This window comes from Numida meleagris, chromosome 16 (genome assembly GCF_002078875.1).
Source record: "Numida meleagris isolate 19003 breed g44 Domestic line chromosome 16, NumMel1.0, whole genome shotgun sequence".
Taxonomy (NCBI): domain Eukaryota; kingdom Metazoa; phylum Chordata; class Aves; order Galliformes; family Numididae; genus Numida; species Numida meleagris.
The window spans coordinates 4,502,122-4,523,955 of record NC_034424.1 but is presented as its reverse complement, the minus strand read 5'-3'; the positions used below and the strand labels follow the sequence as shown (position 1 = coordinate 4,523,955).

The 21,834-nt window shown below is 50.7% G+C and overlaps 1 protein-coding gene across 2 annotated transcripts in view; it reads right to left on the bottom strand.

The window, feature by feature from the left end:
* COL27A1 (collagen type XXVII alpha 1 chain) overlaps window positions 1-21,576 on the bottom strand; it is a 126,985-nt gene extending 105,409 nt beyond the window's left edge. For both annotated transcript variants that reach the window (XM_021413746.1, XM_021413745.1), the window contains exons 1-4: window positions 21,158-21,576; window positions 15,575-15,645; window positions 8,926-10,361; window positions 1,238-1,291 (exon numbers count right to left, since the gene is read on the bottom strand). In XM_021413746.1, coding sequence (XP_021269421.1) covers window positions 1,238-1,291; window positions 8,926-10,361; window positions 15,575-15,645; window positions 21,158-21,537 — 1,941 coding nt within the window. In that variant the 5' untranslated portion in view covers window positions 21,538-21,576. The remainder of the gene's footprint in view (window positions 1-1,237; window positions 1,292-8,925; window positions 10,362-15,574; window positions 15,646-21,157) is intronic.

Here is a 21,834-nt window from a genome sequence, read left to right as displayed (position 1 = left end):
CTTCCCTGGGCTGATTCTCAGCACCTCTGGCAGGGGCTGAACTCAGGGATCCTCTGTTGCTTATTGTCTTTCAGGGGATTGTCTTAAATATAGGACGGAGCACGCCACAGCTGGGGAATAATGCCAAGTTGTGACATGGTTTTCCACAACGCCTTTTTCTTCTCCTAGAAGAACTGCAGTTCTGGCAGATAGTGGAATTCCAAGGTAGAAGTGAAAGTTGGTCATTCGTACAGCTGGGTCTCCTGACATGGAGCCTGGATTGCCCACCACAGGGCTGCAAGAAGTAACACCAAACAGCTGCTTGGTGTTGGGGTTGGGGTAAGAACAAACCTGCAGCCTTCATGGGGACTTGCTGATAAAGGCAAAGTCCAGGCAGTTTGCTGATGTGGTTGCTGCTTAGGTATTGGTACACAGAAGGCACTGGAGCTGCATAACCAGTTGTGCTGGTATTTCACTAAAGAACATCTCTGATGCGGATCATATTGGCTTGTCCATAAAACACAGGAGCCTGAAGCTCTCTGATGCCTTACACTTAGGGCCCAAATCAATGTTCAGGCCTGCTGATATCCGTCTCATGCTGCAGTGGGTCCTGCAGACCTCTTGGTTTTTCACTGTTACAGAAAGGAGGTGCGTTTATCTCCTGGGGCTATAACAAATGCCCCAGGGAGCGCACAGCCTTCTTGCTCTTAGCCTCATGGCTGTTCCTTGAAAACCTTACACAGGGTTGAGTTTTAGCCAAATACATGTGAGCAAATCTCCCTCTGCTTCCAGGCCACGATGCTGCCTGGATCACAGATCCAAGTATTCCTGAAGTACAGCCTGATTCCCAGCCCACATCAGCTCAGCGCTCAGGATCCGGGCTCCATGACCATACCTTGTGGGACAGCACGTTGCTACCATGAAAATGGTGCCAATGGTTAAACTGTATGGGCAGGGCACGCTGCCTACTGGAAACAAAATGAGAGAGGCACAGCTCATCCTTCTGACAGCCATTTTAAAACGTTCATCCCCAGCCTCTGCCGCTGTAAAATCTCAGCTTGGAGAGGCTGCAGATCACCAAAGAGTGCCATCCTGAAATCTTTAACAGGGAAGGAGAGAAAGCAGGAAGGGCAGACCTCAGTGGGGGGTCTTGGAGCAAACACTGCTCAGCCACAGGACCACGCAACAGCCCTTGGAGCAGTAGGACAGGTGGCTGTAAGTACAGATGGAGAGAAATAGGAGCTCTTAAAGCACTTACTCGGGAGCCTCTCTTGCCTGGTGGTCCTGGTAAGCCCGGCAGACCTGGTGGACCCTGGGAAAATAAAAATAAACGTTATGGATTGTTCGCTAGCAGGATGATTCTCATGAGTGTTTCAAGGAGACCCATTTGGATAAGACCAGGCCACATGGGCAAATGATAACAACAAGGCCAGAATTCCCCTCCAACCTCTGCTATTGCTATAAAGGCCTGACAGCTGTGCACAACATCTGCAGAAATGTATATTTCCAGAGAGCAGAGTGTTCACATCTTTCTGCATTCCTGTGAGCACAGCAGTGCTTCACACACCATTTCCCAGTCTTGTGCTGTACCACAGGGGTAACACAACTGCCTCCATTGTCAGAGGTCCCTGCTATGTGCCAGCACCCACCAGCAGCCACATGTAAGCAGCTTGGTGAGCAAGGCACGCTGTGGGTTGTAATATATACCAAGATTTCAAACACAGAAAACCTGCCTGAACCATATATGTAATTCTGATAAAGAAACACTCTGCTCATGCTACCAGCCCTCCCATCCAGCAGGTAAGCAATACATTATTTGGTATGAGAAGGATCATTTACAAGACATCCATCCAAACCTTGTCCCTGTAGGAAAAAGCCAGGGGGGAGAGTAAGCAAAGCCCAGGACAAGTCTCTCTGTGCCACTAATTTGACGGGACATCAAATGAATCAGAACATTCCTTTCTGAAGTTATTTCTATCAGCAGTACAGGTAACAAGAGAACGATCATTTTAAAGATGTAAGAGCCTATACAGCACAAAATTGGTAATTCCCCACACTGAGACACACAGGGATGCACTTCCACCACTGCACTGCTCACTGCTCCTTCCCATAGCTTGGAACACTTCATCTGACCCCTCTGCAAGCTGCTTGCTGCTGACCAACACGGTGTTACTGGTCCTTGTATTAACAACCCTCACTGACACAGCTGACCCTCATTTTAGCAATACACACATCATTTTATTCCGCCATTGTGCCAGCCCAGGGTCCCGTGCATAACACAATTACACAGCTGTGCAAATAGACACAGTTGTACTTTTTTTTTTTTTTTTTAAGACTTAAGTAATTGCAGTCTAGAATCCAAACTTTTCTTTCAAAAAATCCCCATGCCCTTTTAGTTAGGAAGATAACTATCAAAACATGCATCCAATACAACTGATGCAGCTGGAGTTTTAATGGAGTTTACCAAAGGTTAATTCAAGTCCCTAACCTCTTCTCCATCAGAAACCATTCCCCTTTACCCCAGAAAGGAGATGTAAAAGAGAAGATGCAACTGCCTGAGAGCCACGTTCCCTGAGTACCAGACAGGAGGTGACCTCCTCCACCTTCCTGCCAACAGCAGCTGCAATTGCACTTGGCCACATGAGAAAAAACGTTCTCCAGAAATGTGCACTGTTCAGAATAAACTGAAGCCGGCAAAAACAATGGAGAGAGTTAATACCTGCACTGGAGTGGGGATACGGAGTTAGGGAAAGGTATACAGAAAACAGTATGTAATTCAGGAGTCCCTACCACTTTAATTTACTGCCTTTCCTTCAACCTTTTTTTTTTTTTCCTTTCATGAAAATAAGAGGGATAAGGTGACTGTGGGATAAGTATCACAGAATTATAGAATCGCAGAATGGCTGAGGTTGGGAGGGACCTTAAAGATCATCCAGTTCTAACCCCATCCCCTGCCGTGAGCACATCAGGCTGCCTAGGGCTCCATCCAAGCAGCCAAAAGGCATCACTATATGGTGGTCAACATGCATAGGGCAAGGGCACGTCCACAAATAAATAAGCATGGCATGGTGGAGATGACAGAGGTGGCTGGATGAACACGTGTAGTTGCTGTGAAACATGACACGAGGCCACGCTCCCGCTTCTCACATGGCTCCTCAGGAGCTGGGTTGGATGGGACATGCACCGTGCCTTCCCAGTGACTCATCTCTCCTCTGCCTCATGCCCCATGCACAAGGCTCTGTGTCATCCAGCTCCGGCTTTCAGACAAGAGGCCCACGCCAGACAACTGGAGAGAGCAGCTCTGAAATACACACGGAGAAAAATGCACATCCGCAGAGGCAGCCAGAGAAGAATAAAGCTGGAGCAGGGCCCGGCTACTTACAGACGATGGATGCTGTCCCACTTAAAACGTAAAGCTCTGAGACATGAGAAGCAAGAGACATCTATCAGCCTTGCACGCCTCTAGAGCCTGCCTGCAGGTTGGGAATTAGGAGGAATTCCTTCTCACAAAGAGCAAGGGGCAGTGGCACAGGCTGCCCGGGGAGAGGTGGAGTCACCGTCCCTGGAGGTGCTTAAGGAAAGGGCAGGTGTTGTACTGAGGGACATGGTTTACGGGCAATAGTGGTGGTAGGTGGACGGTTGGACTGGATGATCTCAGAGGTCTTTTTTCAACCTTAATGATTCTATGATTCTAATGCCCAGTGCAGTCCCTACACTCATCAGAGCATCCCCCCTCCCACCGCACACAGGGATGCAGGGAAGAGTTAAACGAACGGCACAGAGCCTGGGCGGACCTTCCCATTGTAAGCCCTTCGAGCATCCCTGGGGAAACCCACTGTGAGCAGCGGGAAGTGCTCCGAGGGGCAGGAGGGTTTCCTTTTCCTGGCAGCTGGAGGAAGATATCGCTTCTTCCCTCCCAATTGCATGGACGCCCCGCGGGACCGGCAGAGCTGACGGCCTCCTCCAGCACTTTGCTTCTCGTCCCTGGCTTCTCTCCTGCTCCTCGCTGCAAACTGACGGCGGAGAACACGCGCCCTGTTATCGCACAAAGCGAACTCGGAGATCAAGGAGAAACGTGGCAGCAGCGGATCCTCTCTCTTCTCAGGCCAAGCGGCGGAGCTGTGAACCAGCCCCAGCAGCTCCGCGATCAGCTCGTGGCAGCCACATGAAAGTTTAACCCTTCTCGGTTTCCCACGGTAGCGTTAGCGATGATGATGACTGATCCCACCGAATGATTAGAGGATTTGTTCTAAGCTGCCGCTGGGAAACTTGCTGGCGCAAAAAGGACGCGTTTCGTAGCTTCTGGAGCTTCAAATTGCACGCGGAAAATTAAGCTAGGTTGTCTGAAAGTGAAATGCATCGGACCCTGAGGACAAGAGAGATCTCACCGCTTCCTCCTGCTGCTGAGATCAGCCAGCTCATCCCTCTGCCTTTCCCACATCGTGCCCCCCTCCCCCCCCCCACGGCTTCCCCTGCCCGCAGCAACGCCCCTGGGAGCCGAGCTGCCTTCAGATCTCAGAACCTGAGCAAGGCTGAACCTGTTCGGGGAAGGCTTCAAGCGAAGCGTAATGGGTACAGGAATCGGTGGCAACGATGTGGGAAATGACTCTCTGCCTCTCGAACGATTTCGGATTCGTATCACTCAGGTTGCAAACTATTTCTGTAATTGCTCCCCCAGGGGCAAGGGCTCAGCCTAGCAGCAAATAGCTGATGACTGCCCAGGACATGACTCAGTCACATTCCAGCACACACTGATAGATGGACGTGTCTGTATTTTAGGGTCTCCCCGCTGTACTTGTGCCCCCCACGCTCTGTCCCCCTGCCCATCCCATAACTGGCTGCATGTCAGAGGAGGGTGTGCTGCTGTGTGCAAACAGAAGAGGGAAAACAGAACATTATTGCTTCTCAGATGCTAATGCACATGGTAAAAGCCACCTTAAAAGTGACTTCAGAAAACGCATCAAAAGCTTCTCCTCACGCTGGCACCGTAAGCAGGGATGTTATTTATCCCTGCAGATAGAGAACCTGCCCTGCTTTCTTCCTGGAGGAAGACAAGCTGCATTTCTTCCGTCAGTTCTCTGCCATAAATCCATTATTTAGTATTGCACATCCGGAGAGCAGCGGCACAGAGGGACTGAACAACGGCAGGGGCAGCACCAGCATTAGATTTTCCCTTCTCAGGAGAATGGAAGATGAGAACAACTCATCCCAAAGGACACGCCAGCCCCTCCGCATCTCTCTGCCCTTGCCAGTGCTGTGCAAAGGAGGAGAAAAGACCCGAACCGTCGAAATTCTGGCAGAAACCAAGATGTTGGCAGAAAGCCACTCCTCTAACGTGATTTCTGGAAGAGAGACGGATGTGTATTCCGGGTCTGTACAGCTATTGCAGAGAAGCCTTGTCCACAGCTGGATTCCAAACTGTGTGGCAGCACTGTACACAGCAAAATACCAGTATTCCAGTTTGAGGAAAACAGCTTTTCTACAGACATAGCGGGAGCAGTCTCTGCATGGGAAAGTCAGTCTCAAGCAACCCCAGATCCTGGCAGGAAGTCTAAAGGGGCATGAAGAAATAAAGGGATCCCATGCTCTATCACTCACTTTCTGTTCCTAGTGGTTTATGAAATACCTACATATGCATTTAGAGGATACAGCTCTGCATCCTGTGCTGCTCATCTGTCTCGATTACACTCTCAACTACTCTTCAAAATGAACTTCATCTTATGCAAACAGAGCTCTCTGATGCTTAGTCATTTGCTTACAAGATTTTTTCCCTTTGAGGATAATTCTGGTTAAATTAGCAAAACACTGTGATCCAACTGCACGAGCGAAGCTCAAACTTTTCCCATGTATTCTACAAAGCATGCTATTTCTTCCTTTCAAGAGAAAACATGACTCATTCATTAAGAGACATTCAAACGCATTGTGTGTTCCTAATTTATCATAGACTGTCAGCTCGAGCAGCCTTTTCTGGTACAAGGAGGACTGGAAATAGGCCCTTCCTATCTGATCAGCGTTCCCAATCACCTCTCTCTCCCCTGAATGCTGATTGCATTGGCAAGGATCGCTTCTCTGCGAAAGGAGCCGTGCTCCAAAACAAACCGCTCGTGTGGAAGATGGCAGCTGGAGCAGTCTAGACGTGGGATGGGCTCAGAAACATCTGCCTTTGCAATGATGCTGCCTGCCAGAGCCTTGCCACACCTCTGTCTGGGCTGCTGCCACCGGCATTCGGACCAGGGGACCCAGACAGAAACTGGATGACGGTGCTGCTGTGTGCAGGGCCAGATGATAAGTGCACTCACTTGGGCACTATGCAACCCAGCTGTGCCAAGACAAGGGTTTGCTGCAGCTCTACGACGTGCACAGTGCACACATCCCTGCTGATGGGGAAGGCAGAGCTGCAGCACCCTATGACCTGCAGCAAAGCTGCTGCATGCACAGCCCTCTCCCCTGCAAGCGAATGCTTCCCCATCCACCAAAGGGCTCCAAACACCTATCCTTGTGAGGGCTTGAGATACTGGCCCCAAAACCCAATGTTAAGCACCATTTTCCTGTTGTGGCTGCCCTAGCTGCTCTCAGCCGTGTGCTGGAGTCATGCAGGATGCCAGCCAGCCCCAAGTAGTGCCCAGGTACTGACCTAGCGTGGTGCTTGGGGGCTCTTTTTGCTATTTCCCCCTCCTCTCCAGAAGAAATTCACAGCAGAGATCCCAAATGCTTGTGGTTATTAATGGTTCCCAAGCAATTTTTCTTTTTTAAGAGCATATTATCCACCCTCCCAGTAAACCCAACATTCCTGAAGCATTAATGTTCTGCATGTGAGACAGTGCCAGTGCTTCCTGTTGTGCAGCACTGTGGTGGTCTTCTAGGACAGATGAACCCTCAGGCAGCGCTGCCTTTTGCTTCGAGGTAAATGCATCCCTTTAGCCTCCTGATTGCACTCCTCTAACCACGCAAACACTTCCCCAGCTGCGGGGAAGGGGCCCCTCTGCATGGCTGAGGTTACACCACAGTTATTTTGGTACCGCTCACAAAAAGCACAGAGACCACAGCGCCTGAGTCATCACTGCCTGGTCCCCAGCTGTCAGTCACATCCCACTTTGGGATGATCAGGATGAAGGACGGTCCTTTCTCCTCTCTTGCTAAGAAGATGGAGAGCCTGGGAATGCCTCTACACATAGATCTTGGCCATGGCGGTCCCAATCCTTGCTGGAAAGCTTTTCCATATGCCCTTTCTCTACCCACAGTGGGATATTGGGTCTTGAAGAGACTCTGTGTCAGGCAACACCACCAGGCAAAGGAATGAACCCCCCTGCTCTGCCTGCTTTGTGCTCCACGCATCACATCCCAGCCCATGGCGTGCAGCACCATGACCAGCCCTAGGATCTGCCCTGACCTCACCCGAGCGCCAGGACGCTGCCAGGCAATTACTCACACACGGAGCATTTATCAGCGCTCGCTCTGAACACTCTTGTCTGGCCATCGGAGTGCTGCATTTCTCAATGTGTCAGCCCGATCCTGGTCTTTTCTCCCTTTTCTGTTCCCACGTCAGAGACATTCAAGGAACCATTGTACAGAGATCCCCGATGAGTCACAGCAGCCAGCTCCAGCCATAACCTTTCCTCCCTGAGTGCTGACTTTGTTTCCAGCAGTTGGAGAGGACGGGGCCAGGCAGAGCCTCAAGATGTTCTCCCTTTCCTCAATTCAGGACTCCAGTTCTCGGACCAGATGGAAAAATGTGGCTATCTCTTCCCTCAGTCCTCACAGCCTGAATCAGTTTCTTTGCTATGATTCACAAGTTGAGAGGGATTTTCCACTCCAGTTCAATAATTGCAGGGGGAAGTGGGGACTTGGAGTCTGGACACCCTCAGCACAGCGCAGGGGAAGAAGTCCAAGACTTCTCTGGGCTCAGCGCGAGCCACACAGCCGTACCCCTTACAGGTAAGGAGGGTTTTAAGAGAAGTTCATGGCTGCTGAACTTCTGTTCTTGGAAGTATGCCTGAAATGCTTCTCCGTGAAACACTGCCCACAGATAAATCTGCGGAAGCTCACTCTGCCTACTCAGGGATTTTGCAAAACGTCTCCAAGCACAGTGACTACAGCAGGGACGTGCCTGTGAAGTCAGGCATCCTTCACCTCTGCCACAGCTGGGAACCTCCGAACGAAGCACACCCCTCAGTAACCCCCCAAAAAAAACTACCAGAGAGAACCCAACATCCTGCTTTGAAAAGTGAGAGGCAGGACGTGCCAGCCTCGAAGACGAGCAAACATCGAAGGGCGCAGCAAAATGCAGCTCTTGCATTTTAGGGGTTGCAACAACGAGCAGCACATCTGCAGACGCAAGTGCTGTTGATTGTGTTCCTTGAGCTTGTCTCAATTTTTCCATTGTATACCCTTCTTTCACTATTTTAAGAAGTCAGCTGTAAAAATTTGCTCGAGGCTGGAACTTGGCAACTAAAGTCTCCGTCTGGGAGAAACTTATACATGTACAGCCCCTCTCTCACATATATATTACAGCAAAAGGCTTGGGTTGGAACACCAAATCCTCCTGAACGTTGGCCAGATTAAAGATTCTGTTTGCATTCTTACATTAAAAAAAACATGTTAGCAGATAATTAGTGTGGCCTGACTGCTTTTAGCATTACAAAATGTGTGTACGCTCGCGATGGCCAAGACACACACACCCTGAGAGCGGTTATTGCACGTGGAATGCCATCGTTAAATTTACAGAGGAAACTCTTTGCGTGTTTTAAGAAACAAACGAAAAACAAAACAAAACAAACAAACAAAAACCATTACACAATAAAAACAGAGAAAGGTTTCGTCGTGTGGTTTTTTGTTTTTTTTTTTTCCTAAATCCTGAATCAATCACGGTATTTGCATTTGCTTTTTCTGGAAACGCCAACCCAGCAGAGCTGGGTCTAAGAAGAGCCATGAAGTGCTCCAACGTACCTGAGGTCCTCTGTCTCCTTTCACTCCTGGGTATCCCAGTAAAAATGGAAACGGAGTGGGCCCGAGGGGGTCGAAGATCTGATAGCCATCGGTCGCAGCTGGGGTGGTGAGGTTGAAGGCCTGTGCCTGGGCTCTGGAGACAGGACGGGCAGCCCCCAGGGGCGGTTTGGTGTACACCAGAGGGACGTTGCCAGGATCCCCTTTCCTGGTGGGGGGTGGCACGTGCTTCTTTGGAAGGGGCCCATTGGTTGGGGTCTGTGGGGTTTGCTTCAGGGTGACAAAGTGGACGCTGCTGGTTGTGTTGTCAATCCTCCTCCTTGTAGGCTTTACAGTACTGGGTGCTTCAGAAGACTTGGTGGTTGGTTTTTGGTTGATCTTTTTGGTCTCTTGCTTGGTCTCTTTCCTGCTGGCCGTGGCAGGGCTCGGGCTTGTTGGCAGGGCCTTTTTGGCACTGGGCAGGGGAGTCTTCTCCGTGTGCATACTGGAAGTGGGCCGAGACACCCCGAGGGTCGTCACTGTCCCCCGAGGCAGAGAACTGGGTGGCCGCGTCCCAGTACTTGATGGAGCAGGAGATGGGGCCACTGTAACCTTTGTGGCTTTGGTTATCTGTCTCGGCAATGGCGGCTGGGACGAGACCAAGGCAACAGTTGTAGCACCTGAACCCCGAGTCTTGAGGGGTGCGGTGACCCTGCCAAACGCCAAGGATGGGGTGGCAGTGGTCAAGTTTTTCAGACCCTGAAGCGAGGGCTCCATATGCTGTGGAGTACTCGGGGAGGCACTGGGATCCCTGGGCAGGATGGGGACGAGCGGGGGCAGGTTCGGCCGGTAGGTGTCTGCTTGCCTGCACTGTTTTTTCAGGTATTTACAGTAATGATGAGCTGCCTTGGCGGAAGGATAAATATCGAACTGGCAGATGGCTCCTTCAAACTGCACGGAGTGATGGTTCATCTTCCCAAAGAGGAAAGATCCATGTGGATCCAATGCCTCGTCCTTTTTAAAATGCAAATCCGCATGTACTCTGTGCTTCCCACAAGAAGTAAATAAAGTGACTGTCTGGCCACGGATATTGATGGCCATATTGTGCCACTGGCCATCGTGAACATTGTAATCAAAATATACAGAGCGCTTGTGGCCCACGTACACTATTATCTTCCCAGGCACAAACTGAACCCCGAGCTGCAGTTTTTTCTTTTTGCTCTTGATAGCAAAGAGGAAAGCATTGTTGATGCGGTGGGAACACAGGCTCAGCACTAGGAGCAGGTCAGTGCTGGAGCCTGCAGGGAAGATGGTGCTGAGCGGTGCTTCGATGCGTGCTCGCTGAGTAAAGATAACCCCTGATTTGAGAGGAATGACCCCTTGAGGAATGGTGTGTGATGAGGACAATCCGCTCGATGGCCTTCTCCCTCCCAGGCCCAGCCTCTGAAGAACGTCCACATCTGAAAGGGAAGCAACAAGAGAATGTGAGTTGGTGAGGAAGCCAAGGGCTGTACCCATGTAAGATGGCCATCAGGGGTCAAGCCAGTCTGTGCAAAAGTGCAACAGGTTAGAAGAAACCTCAGCCATCCTCTGACATGGAGATACATTCATGTGATCAAAACAGAGCACACATGGCTCTTTCTCCTGCACATAGTGTGAAAATCAAGTGCATGCTCAACAAAATCATCGGCAACTGCCAGAACGCATCAGCTCCATGGTGCATCTGGCTAGCTGTCCTGTCCCACCAGAGACCAGCTCCAGGTGTTCTGGAGGGAGGTGAGCTCACGGCAAGGCAATTTTCCACTGAGCACCGATACTCCACTTCCCTGAGATGTAGTTCTGAGTACTGACCACACAGCTGGAAAGGAATTTGAACAACAGATTGAGCAGGGATTGCAAAATGTTATATCCCCAGAAGGCAAGGAACAGAGGTTTCAAAGGGAGCAAATGCCTTCTATCTGTTTCTCTCCATATTAGCAAGCAGCAGCTTTTGATCTTAGAAACTCTGGGGAGTTTTGGGAAGCAAGGGTGCCTCCCAGCAAGAAAAAATTGCACCTAGATTTCACTGAACTTCTTCAGGTTCTCAACAGCAGTGCTTTCTTCCCAGCAGATCATCTTACAGCCTTAGATTATTTCAGTAAGTTGGAGGAACCAGGCTTGGATTGTGGAAAGCTGAAAAACTAGTTTTGACTGCCATCGAGCAGGTGGCATTTGCTGGGTGCAATGCTCCAGAGAAGATAGGATGCTTGCTGTCCACAGCAGCCATCTCTGTCCGCTGACACTGGGAGAAGCCTGCAGAGGATGCACAAGCAGAGTCCTCTGGTTTCTGGCCCCGAAGTCTAACAGAAGTCACACAGCCTGGAGTCCAAAGCAGATTAGCAGGCAACAGCAACACAGCCTGGAGCCAGCTGGCTGCAACTTCAGCTGAACTGCTTCACTGGGGAAGATGCTCAGGTCTATGCGAGAAGAACTGCAAAGGTAAATGTGCCCAGACCTGAAAAAAGGGCTCCATGTGCCCCAAAGCCTGTTCTCCTATTCCAACTCCAACTTTTAGTCTAACAAGGGATGTTAACTGCATGGTAAAGACACATAAACGTAAGGCTAGAGTGATGAACATGATGTTACCACTGTCGAAAATAAGCTAGGACAACTGCATTTCCTTCCCTCTTCCCTGCCCAAATGCAATCCCCATTACTCGATGGCCACTTAACTCCGTCTTTAAGTGCTCTCTGGGGAAACAAGCCTGGGCAGGTTGCTTGCCTGGGCTGCCTAATCCAAATCCTGATCTCTCAAGGTAAGAATCGAATAATGAGAAATGCAGCAGTGCCAATCACGGCTGCACATCAGTTAACACCATGGGACTGCAGCTTTCCCATAGGAGAAGAAAAGGCAAATCAAAGGTTGTCCAAAGAAAAAAGCCAGCTGCTTTTCTAGAGGGGCTTGGAATTTGGCCGCCTTCACCCTCAGCTATTAAATATTCAGCACAATTCTCAATATTTGGAGAAGCAGCACTAGAAAGAGATCCTCAGTTTTGGCCAGAGGGGATGTAGACTCAAGCCAGCCTGAGGCCTGTAATGTCTCTGGCCAGGAAGGGAGGAGAATAGCGAGAAAACCTCCGTTCTTTGACTTTGGCAAAAACAATGGCTATTTCTGTACGTAAGAACTAGTCAATCAATATTTATTTTGTCTGAGAATGGCTTTATTCCCACCTCCCTTTTACAAGGCAGCCGAACTTATTTTCTAGCAGACACTGTCCTGGAGAAGACGTGTCAGATGTGCAAGGGGATGGAAATTTCCCCACTCCGTGCAGAGGGGCTAATTTAGAGCACAGCTTGCTCAGGCGTTAATAACGGTCCTTGTCCCATACTAGGGGGAAATCCTTGGTCCCCCACTGTTTTTCTGCAGTGTTGCTCCACAGGGTTTGTCCCTCAGCACAGCCAAGGTAGAGTCTGTGCACTGAAGGGAGGAATCGCAGCAATGTCTTCAAGCTGGATCGTTTCCAGAGCCCATGAAATGGTAAAGGCCAAAGCCTGGCTCACGGGAAGTCGAGTGGGACCCCTGCCACAGACTTCAAAGGCACCAGGATTTAGCCCTAAGGAAATCAGTTTACTGCTGAAACTGGGAGCTAGACACCAGCTTCCAATTCCTGCGTGTATTTTTAGGTTCTGTCCCAGAGACGGTGCGTCTCCACTGGGCAGAAACGCTGGACGCTCTGGGCACTATTTGTTTGGTAGCTGCTCTGTGAAGACATGAGGGTGTTTCCCTGCTCAGAGGAGGCTGCTACTGTTTGCAACGCCAACCCCACCGCTTCGTTAGCAACTGCATCAAACCGGGCTGATGAAAAAGGGAAAAAAAAAAAAAAAAAAAGCACGACCCCACCTCTCCTCTCCCTACAAACCCACAAAGGTAGAGCCAAATTCTCGATGCTTACGCAAAAGAATCTGAATAAAGCAGACCTCATGCAGGACACAGATGTGGATTTTCCAGCCCCAGGTCCAGGCACACAGCTCTGGACTCCTGCACACCCAGCCCGTCTGCCTCTGCCCCCCATGACCGCCCTGGGCAGGTGGGGCACGTCCCCAGGGATGATGGGATGTCATCGGGTAATGCAAAACACGAGGTCATTTTTGCTTCTTTAAATGGCTCCAAGTTGAGCGAAGCATTTTTTCCTCAGTTTTTCTTTCTATTTTTTTTTTTTTCCCTCCGTAGAGTTTTTTTTTCCATCAAAACACATTATTTAAAAAATCCGTTCACTGAGAGCTGCCTGCTCCCAGGTGCCTTGAACCTTGCTGCCGCATTCCTCCAGCAACACTCGAGCAACAGGGAAAATCTTTTCTAAGCGAGGTGCACAGAGATTCCTGCACAAGCACACGATCGTGTCCAAATGAGGGGATAAAGGCTTTCATTGCTAGCCTTCTGCTCTTCTTTCTCTCCCTCCCCCTTTCCCTATGTAAAAATCTTTATCAGGAAGGAAGCCAGAAGGCAGGAGAGAAATAACTCGGAGCTTCCCAGATTCCGGCAGCTGAGATCAGATGCCCACAGCTAAAATTGGGTAGGATAAACGCGACATTTCCAAAAGTTACTGCCCAGACCCTTAGTCAGTGCACATCAGATGAACTCACTAACCTCATGATCTTCTGGATTTGTAATGCTTAGGCAAAAACCACCCTCTGTGCTCCCTGATTTTCCACTGCGCAGGCGGATCTCTACACCTTACAGTAATAACTGTGGTCTTTGCAATAGCCTACAGCACTGGCTTAATTTCATCCTCGTGCAGATCCATGAACAAGCTCTTAAATCTCATATTTAAAAATCCTGAGTGATAACACAGTCTCAAATCGCCAACATTTCCTTACAGCCTTCGCTTCCATGGAAGTCTTTGGTTCCCAGACGAAGAGCCTGACTCTGATTGTTGGGAAATAGAGCAGAAATTTGTCATTCCTTTATCACAGGGGAACCATCTTACTGACACAGACTGCCCAGGGAGTGGTGGAGTCACTGTCCCTGGAGGTGTTTAAGGACAGGGCAGATGTGGTACTGAGGGATACGGTTTATGGGCAGTAGTGGTGGAAGGCGGATGGATGGACTGGATGATCTTAGAGGTCTTCTCCAACCTTAATGATTCTGTGATCTCAGAGAGGTGGCATCTCCCACACCAAGGTAACGCAGTAAGGACGAAGTGAAAGAGCTTCCTTTGAGTTGATGGCAACAATAAAAAAGACGGCACCATCCCATAATTATCAGGGGACTAAAATGATGGATAAAGATGGATCCAAACAGCATATTAAAATCTACTCGAAAAAGAGACGCCAAGAGACAGTATTTGTTCTGCCTCTTTATGAGCTGACATAAAACTTGCTCTGAAAACTGCTTGACTAAGTAATTCAGCCAGATGTTCACCTCTTTTGCATTGAAGGAGAATTTGGAAAATATTACATTTTTCAAAATTGCTGATGGCAGGGATGTTATTTTATTTTATTTTTTTTCTGTAAGAAGTGCTCCGCGGGCTGGCGTACAGCTGAGCATCGACCAACTTTCTATTTTTCCTTCATGCTTTGGAGACTAAGAGGAGAGCCCTGGAGCCTGCTAGTCCACTTATTGTTGTCTCCTGGTTGCAGGAAGCTGCTCGGTTCCAGCATGCGCCCGTGTAAAACATCTGCGTGGAAGAGGTGTTGCTATTTTAGGAGCTGGCTCCCCAACAAGCAGATGTTGCAGAGATGCTCAGTTACCACTATCAGCTGTAAAATACGCGTTTATTTTTTATTTTTGTTGACTCTGAAGCTAACTTGTCGTGTGGGGGTTATTGCAGCCCAAGCTTTTGTTCTGTCTCCAGCAGCCCCAGGAAGGGATGCCTGGAGAAGATGGGTGAAGGTATATGGTTGCTCCCTACAGAAGGCTCTCCCTGCAGCACGGGGGCTGAGCCAGACACGGTAATTCCCCTATAAACCACCCCTCTGGGAGACTTCTTCCTGAAATTTGCATTTCATAGAATCATAGAATCATTAAGGTTGGTAAGGACCTCTAAGATCATCCAGTTCATCCGTCCACCTACCACCACTACTGCCCATACACCACGTCCCTCAGTACCACACCTGCCCGTTCCTTGAACACCTCCAGGGACGGTGCCTCCACCACCCCCTGGGCAGCCTGCGCCAGTGCCCAACCACTCCTCCTAAGAAGTTCTTCCTAATGGCCAACCTTTTCCTTTCAGAACTCTCACAATTTCTGCACGCACAGCATCCCGTGTATCCGCACAGGCATGACTGGGCTGCATCCAAGTCAAGGAAAAAAAAAAAGTTTGCCTGAGACTCTTAATTCCTTAATGACCCGGCCTCAAGGGGCACCTCCTAAAAGCAGTTAAGTGCGAGCAAATGCAGGTAGATGCCAGTGTGGTTTTAGATATAGCAAAGCGCTTCATCCCCAGCCTCTCCACCAGGCAGAAAGGCACTTCTTGAAGGTCCTGTGGGGCACGTAATCACCTGCAGAAACCCGGTTCTTTTGCCAGCTGTTAACTGCGTCATCTACATCATCAGTACTGCAATGATCAGCAATAAATGCACTTAATTCTCTGCACTGGGCTCTGGAATTATTAAATGTTTGGCCCTAAAATGATATGAAAGCCCTTGACTTTTACTTTGATTAAAAAAGGAAGAGGGGAAAAAGTGTGGTTTACCTTCAGAGTTTCCCTGTGTGAATCCCAGGAACCAGCTAAAACATAACACAGTCCAGACAAAGCAGAATCCCCTAAAATTGGAAGAGAAGAAAAAAGTGATGAGTTTCTACAATGTTAGAAACAAATCCAGCCCTGCTAGAGGCCTTCTCCTGAATCATCATCTGGTGGCAATGTCCACACGCCTCAGGGACAATGGGTGCTCAGTAGAAGGGATTGGGCAAAGCCTTCTGTTTTAGGTTTAAGCATCACAGAGCCATTGAAACAGCAGCAAAGAGGAAAAGTTTTAGCAGAAAGACATCTGAGCCCCCCCCTTCCCCCGCCAGCTTCCCTGGTTTGTGGCCAAACAACGAACATAGGAAACTCCTCGGTTAAGCTCACTTAAAACTGTCAGTGGAAAGTTTGGAGCTTGAATTCCCTCGTCTTCGAGAGACGAGATTTAGCAGCGTGATCAGCGAGGGCATTAGGCAGCTGGAGGAACGGAGACAAAAATGTAAACTACAGACAGCCCTCAGCCAGAGGCAGTGTGGGACGTCCACCGGTTGCTCTTCATCTCAGCCAAGCCAACGCGAGCACTGGGATATGCAGAGCAATGGCAAAGTGCAGCTCGCTCCTCTCTTAGATCTGGCAGAGAGGAACCATTTATCAGCGGGGATTAGAGACCACTCTTCTCCTGCCATCAAGTCTCAGCTTTAGCACAGGAAAATATCCTCTGAGATGATGCGTTACCCCGGGCCAGATCCTCACCTAGTGCAGGAGACCCTTTCCCACAGCTCCAACGAAGCCGCAGTGATTTACGCATCAGTGGGGAAACCTGGCCTTGAACGTAAAACTCCACGCAGGAATCCAGCCACTAGCTAATATTTTAAGGCTTGAAGGGACAAAATACTGGAGCAGCCCCACACCGGCTGGGAAACAAATGAGATGAACCACATCACTCTTGTACTGTTTCCATTACCCTGACACTGGGCTGCGCATTTCAGGAGCTCTGGGGCTGCTGTAGTTCATGCACGAAGGAATGGCGGCTTGGAACAGCCAAACCTTTCACCAAGTCCTGTAGCCAGCTATATGCTAACCAGGAAAGCTTCCCTGCACCCCAGAGATCTCTAGTGGGGAGATGGGGCTGTTTTCTGCCCGCTGCAGCCCATGGGATGCAGCTCTTGGGGCTACAGACCTGGGAGGTAGAAAGGGGAATACAATGACTCCTCACGGCCACCTCTAGATGAAACCTTTTTATGACATAAATGAGGCCAAAATCTACCTCATAGGAAGACTTGCACTTCTGTGCTTGCCTCCAAAGGATCAATGGAGCGTTGGGATGTGAACGCCATTCCCATATGTGTGTGGAGCAAAGGTTACACTGGGTGCCACCAACTGGGCTAAACTCCCTGGTAGGAAGGCGAGGGGAAGGGTGACCAACACAACATCGGCAGGAGCAGCCCTGGGCATTGAGAACACCTTTGCTCTGGCAAGGATCTGATTTGTACTGCTCCGTGCAAACACGGGGGCACACAATGTCAAGATTCAGAGGGGTGCAAGAGCACCTTCACAATCCAAACCTGCTTCCAAAATCCCTGTTGACCAACATGGTGAGGGGAACAAGCCTCAGGGAAAATCCAGCACATAATTCCATTCTGGTGACAGCGACGGGGCCATAAAGGAGACGAACACACGGGATCCAGCTGGCCCCAGCCCCGCTCCTGGACCCCTCGTGCTGTACGAGCCGAGAGCGGGGCCGAGTGCCAAAGCAATGAAGAAAAACACTTTGGCAAAATTTACCAACTTAATGGAAAAAGCACAAGCAGCTTCCAAATGGCAGACCTGTGACTGATGGGGCTGTTAATTACTGCAGGATTTTATAAAGCAGGCTCTTTTTCCGTTTCAACTCTGCAGCGACAGGATTGCATAAGCAGCTTGAGTAGTAATAGCAAAGGCTTTTCTCCTTATATAGAGCTATCAAACCCACCTTGCCTTCATCTCTGCTTCTTGCCACCACCAGCGATTTCCACAGAGACTCCAGCAATAGGCACCCACCTAAAGGCATTCATTTCTTTTACAGCACAGGGCCTTTCAGTACCCAAAGGAGGATCCCACTGCCATGGTTACCAGGTGAAGAAATGCCCCAGAACACCGACGACGTAAGTTCCCATGAACCCTAAAGGTTTTCCAGTGGGGACGCAAACTCCCTTTACAGCAAACTGAAGCTACTGACTATGCTACTTTTTGCAGATACCAATGATGAGTCCATGAGAACGACGTTGTAAGTGCAAGGCAAGAGACAGTAGATAAGGACCAAGAAGGACAAAGGCCAACGGTGACACTTCTCAGCCCGTGGCAGCGACTGCAGCATTCCCTGGTGTGGGGGTGGGCATGCAGGTAGCAGCAGAGCAAACACCATGAGGAGTTCTGACAAAAGGCAACCAGAAAGTGTAGGACCACTTCTGCCAGGGCTTCAGGACGTCAGGAGATGGCTACATCGTCCTAGAGGTCCCTTTTTGCTTAAATGATGGGTCAAAGGTGAAACAAGATATATTACAAGGTGTATTTATTTCTATTCAATAGATCCGAAAGACAGCTGGGGGCTGAAAATTGCTTTTCAAGAAAGGCAAATCTACATTTCCAGCTGTAGATCAAATGATAATTGTTAACAAGAGATAATGTATATGTCACTTAAGATCCGATGCACGTGAGTGTAGGTGACTTCTTATAAGACTTCCAGGCAGCTCTGCAGCCAACAGGAAACAGAAATCACAACCTACGTACGGAGGCTCCAAACTGCCCCATGGAATCCACCCCACTCGCAGCTGTCGCAGGTGGAAATCTCATCTGGTGTGAGTACTGTCCTTTGCACAAGCTTCTGCTGCCTTTCCAGGACTTCTGGAAAAGATCCTGTTTCTTTGGGAGAGAGGGATGGGAACCTATCGTTATGTGGATGTCCCTCTTCTGACCCTGCATAGTTCTGCGTGGGTTTTTTTTGTTTTTTTTTTTTTTTTTGCAGTATTAACCATATGTATATATCTATATATGTATACATATGTAACCAGCTCCCCAAAATATCATCCAGTGCCACGTTCACAAAACAATTATCCAACCCACTGCTCCTGGGGACGTGTCTATACAACCTCAGCTATGACTACAAACTCATTGCATGTGTAGCCATGACGAGGAAGATCAAGAGTGATCTAGCAGGAGGTCTCAGGTCTCAAGTACCGCAAAGAGACTTTGCTCTCCTAAAAGCCTTCTTATCAGCTGGGCACAAGGAAGGTCTGGTTGCCACAGAGGTGTTTGCTCCCCCAGCGCCTACAGCTCCACATAGGATTTCTCCAGGAGGTTAAAGCAGATCTGCAGTACACAGAACGCGGAGATGAAGCATTGGCGTGGCCAACTCACCTTGCTTTTGCAAGGGTTGATGCTGATACCTGCATACCAAGGGCTGATGGGATCCAAGCTGCTGGTCCCCATGCTCCTACTTGGGAACCAGAGCTTGTGTATTCATTGCACAGCCCGGGCCCTGAGCTTCTCTGAGCTCCTGCTGCTGACAGCCCGCTTCCTCACTTTGCGGATGAAAGGCGGACAGGCTGACGAGGCTGCCATGACTCAAACACCCTTCCAGATGCCCCCCGGCAACTTCCTACAATAGGGGATCTTACTGACAGCACACCCCTTGGTCTCCTCTTTGCTCACCAGCACTGCCTGGGTTATTGGCTCTGCTGGTGAGTGATGTGACAACACTCACTGCGGCCCTCCCCTTTGTGCCCTCAGCTAGTAACTGGAGCCCTCAGCAAACAGAAGCGCTAAGCGGGATCTGTCACCCAACTCCTTTTTTTTGTCCTTCCAGCAAACACCTTTGCATTCCTTCATGTTGTGAATGGGGTTTGGCAGAGCCATGTAGAATTCCCCATTATTTCCATTTGCGCCTCACTAAGCATCCATCGTTCCCCTCATGCCCCCAGCACAGTGGCGAAAAAAGAAAGGGAAAAAAACCTCAGTTCTCTTTCCATTTAAAGATTTCATCCAACCCCTTACTGCAAGACCTAGGAGTCCCGTGGTCTTTAACGTAACCTCGATGAGTGCAGGGCAGTTTTTACCCCTGCAAGCCACTGCAGATGGGATGAAGCTGGGAGCTGTATCTGATGCTCAGAGTGGCAGCAGAGGGGTGACCTGGCTGCAGGACCTGGCCATGACACCGTGACCCTAACCCAAACCATCCCAGGACACATCCCTACAACGCTGTGCAACCACCTCCTCTTTGCTGCCAGCCACTCAACCTGCATGTCCCATTTACCTGCCTGCTGCTGAACTTGCCCAAAGTTGCCGTCATTTGTCCCAAATCACCTGCCCTGCCTGCAGGTCCACCTTGTCCCCTTGAAAACGTGGGCAGCACACGGCGCTGCGGCTGGAAGATGCCAGGGGGTAGAGCACAAGTGCTGCAGCCTGGACACACACTCAGCTCCCAGTCACCAGTGATGGGGGTGTCACAGGAGTGCTGGGACATGCGGAGCCCCAAGGATGGATGGGGACCCAGCGCTCCATGGGAAGGCACCAGGGGGTTCCCTTTGCGGCTCTGGGGCAGCTCTGTGGCACCGGCGTGGCCTGGAAGTGGCTTTGGGCTCCCAGAATCGTCGCTGAGACCGAAGGCCTCGACAGGAAGAGCCGGCAGGGGAATGGCAGGATGCACAGCACCGCTGCGCCAAGCAAGTTGAATCCCAGCACCGAAAAGCCCATCGGGAGATAAAGTAAGAGCAGCAAGCGACCTCTGCCGAGGAAGGAACGGATCAGCAGCACGCTGGCAAGGTATGTAACCCAGAGCAGACCCTGGGAACAAAAGGCGCTCGTGTCCAGGGTTACCATGAGCCCACGGAGCACGCTTCCCGTGCCACTGTTCAGTGGGCACTGAGGTGCCGTGGCAGACCCAGCCCTCCTGCACACGCAGCCCCTGACCCGGTATCAGCACGGTGCTGGGACCCGAGAGGGATTTCCCAGCCCACATCTGCAGTGTGACCACGGGTAACCCCTCCATCGCGCTCACAAGGCAGCGTGAAGGCACCTCCAAGGATCTCCCCTGCACCGGGGCCCTCTGAACGCCGCACTGCACGGCTGTGCTGCTCTCGGTCCTATGCAGCAGATACAATCCCCCACTCCCCTTTGGCCTTCTCCATTTTTGACAGACAGCCCCACTTGCACGGTCCCAGGCAGGCGCTGCACTCAGACCATGACAGTGTTTCAAAGGCACAGCTGGGAAGTGGTACAGCCACAGCATCTCCTGATGTTTCTGGGCAAAAAAAAAAAAAAAACCAAAAAAAAAACCAACCCACCCTAAAGCACTGAAATTCCATATAAACACGCACACGCTTCCCCAGGAGAGCTGGGTGCAGGCTGTGGGAGCGGCTGGGATCGCACACAGAGCCCTACACGCACAGACACATGCACGCAGGCACAGCGTGCGCTCAGCCTACAAAGGAAGCTGCACATTCAGCCCCGTCCCGGCTCCGGCACCGCGCATGGGGCGGCTGCAGGCAGAGGGGTGACCCTTGGGGTGCCCCCGGTCCCCCACCCCCCCCCCCGTCCTTTCCCCCCATCTCGCACCCGTCCGGCTCTGGCAGAAGCACAGGGATCCTGTACACAACTTTTTCAAACTGCCAGGCAGAAGAATCCCAGTCCTTCCAAGGGAGTGTCGGTAAATCATCATTACATCCGACAACGCAACCAGAGGGATTAACCCTTTGCTCGGCCCCAGGAAAACAACAACAACAACAACAACAACAACAAACCCAACGAGGAGAACGACAAAAGCTGTCCCCGGCTACACGGGGAGGAGGGCAGGCAGGCTGCGGGCTGTGATTTTTTACATCTATGTGGATAGAGTCAGACGGAGATCTTTGTGCGCGCGCGTGTGCGGCGAGCACATGAAGGACATGCCACCACGCACCCGTCTGCCTCTCGGAACGTGCCTCAGCCCTCCCCATGGCTCTCCCACTTTTCGGAGGACCGCGGTGCTGCTCTCCAGGTACCGGTGCCCCCCGTCCCGCGGTGCAGGGCTGGGCGGCGGCGCTTCCGTCCCGCTCCTGCGTGGGGCTGGGACCCTCCCCGTGCCCACCCGGGGTGGAGGTGCTGGGGGCACCGCGGGGAGGTGGAATCGCCCTCTCCGGCGTCTCGGTGCGCGTGTGATTCCCGTGCCCTCCCCGCAGACCGGTTTCTAGACCGGGGGCTCCTTCCCCCGGCGCTGGGAATTGGGGATCCCCCCGCCATGCCCAGCGCTGTGC